This window comes from Oryctolagus cuniculus, chromosome 15 (genome assembly GCF_051225735.1).
Source record: "Oryctolagus cuniculus isolate XC-2025 breed Fujian yellow rabbit chromosome 15, ASM5122573v1, whole genome shotgun sequence".
NCBI lineage: Eukaryota > Metazoa > Chordata > Mammalia > Lagomorpha > Leporidae > Oryctolagus > Oryctolagus cuniculus.
The window spans coordinates 20280183-20285000 of record NC_142881.1 but is presented as its reverse complement, the minus strand read 5'-3'; the positions used below and the strand labels follow the sequence as shown (position 1 = coordinate 20285000).

Below are 4818 nucleotides of genomic sequence, written 5' to 3'. Positions count from 1 at the left end.
AAGGAAGTCAAATTTTCTGTATTATACATGTATAAAACTAACTGGACCCAATCACTGGTTTAGACACATAGGACTCGGCAGAGTAGTCCTATTAATTCACCTGACAAAAGAAATAAAGAGAACTTTACATAGCCCATTCACTTTTGTACCTACAAAGTGAAGATCAGAAACCAGTTCTGCCAGGCGGGTTCAAGCTCTCTCTGTGACCACCACCACCCCCATCTCTCTGTCAAGATCACAACAGCCATAAAAGCAGATAAATTGCCTTGCTCTTATAACCCCCTGGTCTCTGTAGTGTCAAACAGCCAACCTCCCCTCACTTTCTTGGACAGCTTCTGTCAAAGCAGGATTATCAATAAATGTTAAATCTACAAGAATGTACCTCAGAGACCATGTAACGCAATTCCCTCCTCTGGACAAAGACGGTGAGAAACAGAGATCCAACGACTCGCTCAACACTTCAGTGCTATTTGGTGACAGAGCTAGAACTAGAACTCAGGCCTCCCAACTTCCAGCTAGCATTCTTCCCCTTCCTGGGGCTTCTTCAGCCTACACCTTTCTCCATGTCTTGAAGAGCCACAAGGTGAGTAACAGTGGGGGAAAAAAAAAAAACAAAACTGCACAGCACCTCCTGGTTCAATCTTTATATAAGATCATTATGGCAGAAGTACTAAAGACCTCGTTTTTCTTTCTCTTTGCAAAAGAAATCCCAGGAGAGCTCTGGATACCCATCCCTCTACCTCCCCCTCTACACCAGTCCATGATGAGAATCATACATGTCTATTACTCAGGACAGTGCAAAACAAAGATCAGCATGCTCAATCTACCTGGTAAGATGACACAAAGGTAAAATGGAACAAGTTCTGGGGGAGGAAGTAAGCCAAACTGTCTTGTCTACCCAGAATCCAACTCTCCTTTTTGGATAAGCACCCTGGTTTTTCCTTTGAGGCTGTCCCCCCTTGATTTCAGTCAAAGGGGTTGGGATAAGTCTCATCCACTCACCCACTAGGTTCTGGGACCCAGGCCTGGCTAATCCATCCTTCTGGCTATAATCATTGATTCAGGGATGGACGATTATATAGAATCAAGTACGCCAGATGGGATTCAGAGCTGGGGCTTCTGCCCCAGTCATCAGGAAAGAGGACTCTATTTCTGCTGGGGCTGTCAGCTAAAACTGCCCCTCCTTAAGGAGAAAGTCAGCCTGAGGACAAAGCCAATGCTTAGGAAATCAGAGCCAAGAGTTGCAAAAGAGAGGCCAAGTCTGATGCCAGTGTTGGTGTTCCTGGGCTCAGCTAGCTCAACTCCACTTTACCAAGACAATTTTGAGTTCAGTTCCTATCACTGAAACTGAAAGAAATCTTCACTTCACACAGAAGGCACTCAAAATCCTACCACCAGCAGAGGCACCCGGGACAAATGGCCTTCCCTCTCTCCACCTTTCAGTGGACTCTGGTGCCAGGTAATTAGGCTGTAGCAGCTGATATTGAAAGACCTTTCTGATCCTAAAATACTGTGATTCTATGAATCCGGCAAAGACTGCCTTGTCCTCAAAGATGATCTCTGGGCCTACAACCTCAACTCATTATTCACTCAGCTGACTCCATGTCCAGGACTCAGTTTACAAAAAGCTCCTTCCCCAAGGAGGTTTACCCCTCTCCCTATAGCCTTCCACGGGGCAACTCACGTTCTCTGTTCACCTCTAACACACTGCAGCAAAGACAAGCTCTGGTGAAGGCGGGCTTGAGGCCAGTCCACTCACAAACACAAGCACAGGCCATGGTCTGCGTTCAGAAGTAAGCTTGCTCTAACTGCAAAGTGAGTTCTCCCACCTCTCAACTGATTAGAGGGTGGGTGCCCCCACCCCCCGGTGCGTTGCCAGGGAGAACTTAGCTTCTGACCTCTGAATTCTGATCCTATCTCTCCATCTCTCACCTTATTAGCTGCTCTGGTAAGTATGCTCTAGTTATGGGGAGTTGGGGGGAATAACACATGTTTAACGTGAGGTCAGGGGATTATCCCTCTCCCTTACCTGTGCCCAGGGAGAAATTCCAGGCATATCCCTTAAGGTTATGCCAATATATTCACTCACACAGCTTCTGAAACCTTTTGGGTGGGGAGGGCCCCGCGGCTGCCCAGCTTCATGGCAGTAACAGATCAGTCGGGCAAAATGCAGGTGTCAGTACTGTCAGGGCTGTAACTGGAGGACTGGACGCCCAGACAGGCGCGAAGGTAGGGGGGCTCGCACATCTCCCCAGACCCGAGGAGGAGCCAGGAGGAACCAACTTCCTGCAGTAACGGGGCCTTCCTGTGGGGCCTGGGGGCGGTGAGGGCCACCGCGCCCGGGCCGAATACGGCAGGTCTTTGGGAACACTCGTCCCAAGGCCAGGATTGGGCTCCCGCAGCGTGCCCGAAGCTCCGCCGGAAACGAACCGGATCTCGCCCGGCTGCATGGCTCCGTCCCCCGGCTCCTACTCTCAGGGATCGGGCCAGCATGGGCCCTAGCCCCACCGCGGCCCGCCCACCACCCCTCACTCGCTCGCCCCTGCCCTCCCGGGTGCAACACGCGCGATCGGGCAGGGTGGCCGCACACAGCGCGGGCGCCGGCTCCCCGGCAGAGTCCCCTCACCTTACTCGCGGTGCCTTTCTGGAGGCTGCCATTCGGCAGTGACGTGCCCCGGCACACGTCAGGGGAGCGCAGACCAGCTGATCACCCGCGGCAGGGCAGGAGGGAGGGCGCCGCGCGCCAAGGCCGGCAGCCCGCGCGCCACGCCGACCACGCCCCCCTCTGTGGCGTGCGCTCGCGCTTGGCCCCGCCCACCCTCAGGCCCCGCCCGCCCGCCCGCCGGTCGCGGGTCCGGGCTTCGCTGAGGCGCCGCGAGGCTGTGAGGCCTGGGGCTGGACACGGGTTCCACGCATGCGGGCGATGCCTGTCTCCCGGCCTTGAGTTAGAGAGAGGACGCCGTACCGCAGCGCGCCGTTTCGTTTCTTCATTTTTCTCGCCATTTCCCTAACAAGAAAGAGAACGGCGTCGGCAGCTGGAGGGGTTGCGGTGCCAAGGATGTGTCGGCCTTTATGAGGGCCTAGAGGAGGGGCGCGCGATCGCTTCAGGAGACCTCCACGGGGTCGTCGAGGCTTTGGAGCAGGGTTCCAGGTCCTGAGACTCTAGAGACGACCCCAAAATTATTTCCCCGGCTTGAAAATCCAGCTAGCGAATGGACCCCCCTCAACCCCAGCGTGCCCAAGTGGAGCTCCTGGTCAAATGCACTGAAAGAAAACGAAACCGTTCTCTCCCAAGCGATGGCTACCTCCATTCTTCGTGGCCAAAAACCTTGGAGTCATCCCTGCCTCTTTCGCATCATCCTATCGGCTGTGACTTCACCTTTGATCCCGAACCTGCCCACTCTGGTCCCCTTCACTTGCCACCCCTCTGGTGTGCACCACCTGTGGGATTGCACTGGCCTCCGGGTTGATTGCCACCCTGCACCCACACAGTGCAGCCTGAACCCAGCAGCAGATCACTCCCTCCAAGCCATCAATCAAACTAGCTCTCTGCTCAGTGCTTTCCAAGGATCCTCAGTTCGGATCGGCTGGGAACTCTCCGTGATCTGCCCCTAACCATTTTCTACTGTTCCCACGCTGCTCGTTCGGCTTCAGCTAAACTGGCCTCCCTTGCTGTTCTTTGGGAAAGCTGTTCACACTCATGCCCCCGGGCCTTGGCGCTTGAGCTTTCCCCAAATATACAAGCTGCCTTCTTTTTCCACCAGTCTTGGCTCGAGCATTGCCTTCTCAATGCGACTTACCTGACCACTCGATTTCAAATTGTAAACCCCTTCCAACATTCCTAATGCCCCCTTATCTTGTTTTCTTTCCCTAGCATTGATCTATCACTTTTTAACATAATATTTACTTAAGTATATTGTACTCTGCCTCCCCCAAACACACACACACACACACACAAATATAACCATCAGTCCAGAGATTGTTCCTGATTTGTTTAATGATGAACCATATCTAACATGTACTAAGTTCTCTTTATAAATTTTATTCAGGAGTGAATGTCCCCGGAATGTACACTCCTTAAGAGCATGGACAGGAGCTCTCTTGTTCATTGTTGCTTAGAGCAACAACTGGAACTAAATGAAAAGTGACTACATTTTCAAATGGTGACCTGCAATTCTTTCTGCTTTGACCTTGGTGAAGGCCTAATACAGCTGTATCAAGTAGATTCTGCTGCCTGCAAGAACTTGAAGTTCTAGTTAGTATTCAATAATCATTTAACCAAGTCAAATTAGACCCTGGAGGAAAAGCATCAGAGAACAAAAGATGTGGTACAACAGATGTCTGTTCCATTTCCCCAAATTTGTGGAGCCAAAAAAAGAGAAACTGTAAAATGACTGTTTTCCAGCCCTCATCTGAAAGATGGTGGGAAAAACCAAGTTGTGAAGAAGAAAACGTAAGATAGCAGAAAGGGATGGCTATGCGGACAAAGGGGACAGGCATTTCATAATCACATTGCCTGGGAGAAAACGACTTGGCTCAGAGTTCATGGCATCTGGCTTTAGGGGAGAGAAATACTTCATGTTTCTTCAACCGGATTTGAATTTCTGTTTGATGGATGACAAAGCACCCTTCCCTCTGCTGGAGTTCTTTGCAGAGGGCCTTGGGGAGAAGGGAAACAGTGGGGTTTATGTCAGCCCTTCCCTGACTGCGTCCTCACATGTTTAAAGAGGAAAATAATCACACTGACTGACATTTCCTGAGCGCTGTGTTTCTAGCCCAAAACAGCCCAGTGAGTGGAAGACTATTATCCTCATTTAC

General features: G+C 51.5%; 1 protein-coding gene across 15 annotated transcripts in view; it reads right to left on the bottom strand.

The window, feature by feature from the left end:
* Window positions 1-2681, bottom strand: part of XPNPEP1 (X-prolyl aminopeptidase 1) — a 63489-nt gene extending 60808 nt beyond the window's left edge. For all 15 annotated transcript variants that reach the window (XM_089314055.1, XM_070057254.2, XM_089314058.1 and 12 more), the window contains exon 1: window positions 2627-2681. Coding sequence is in view for 2 of the 15 variants with exons in the window: in XM_089314056.1 (XP_089170182.1) it covers window positions 2627-2658 (32 nt within the window). In the remaining 13 variants the exon portion in view is untranslated. The remainder of the gene's footprint in view (window positions 1-2626) is intronic.
* Between the last annotated feature and the right edge of the window lie 2137 nt (window positions 2682-4818).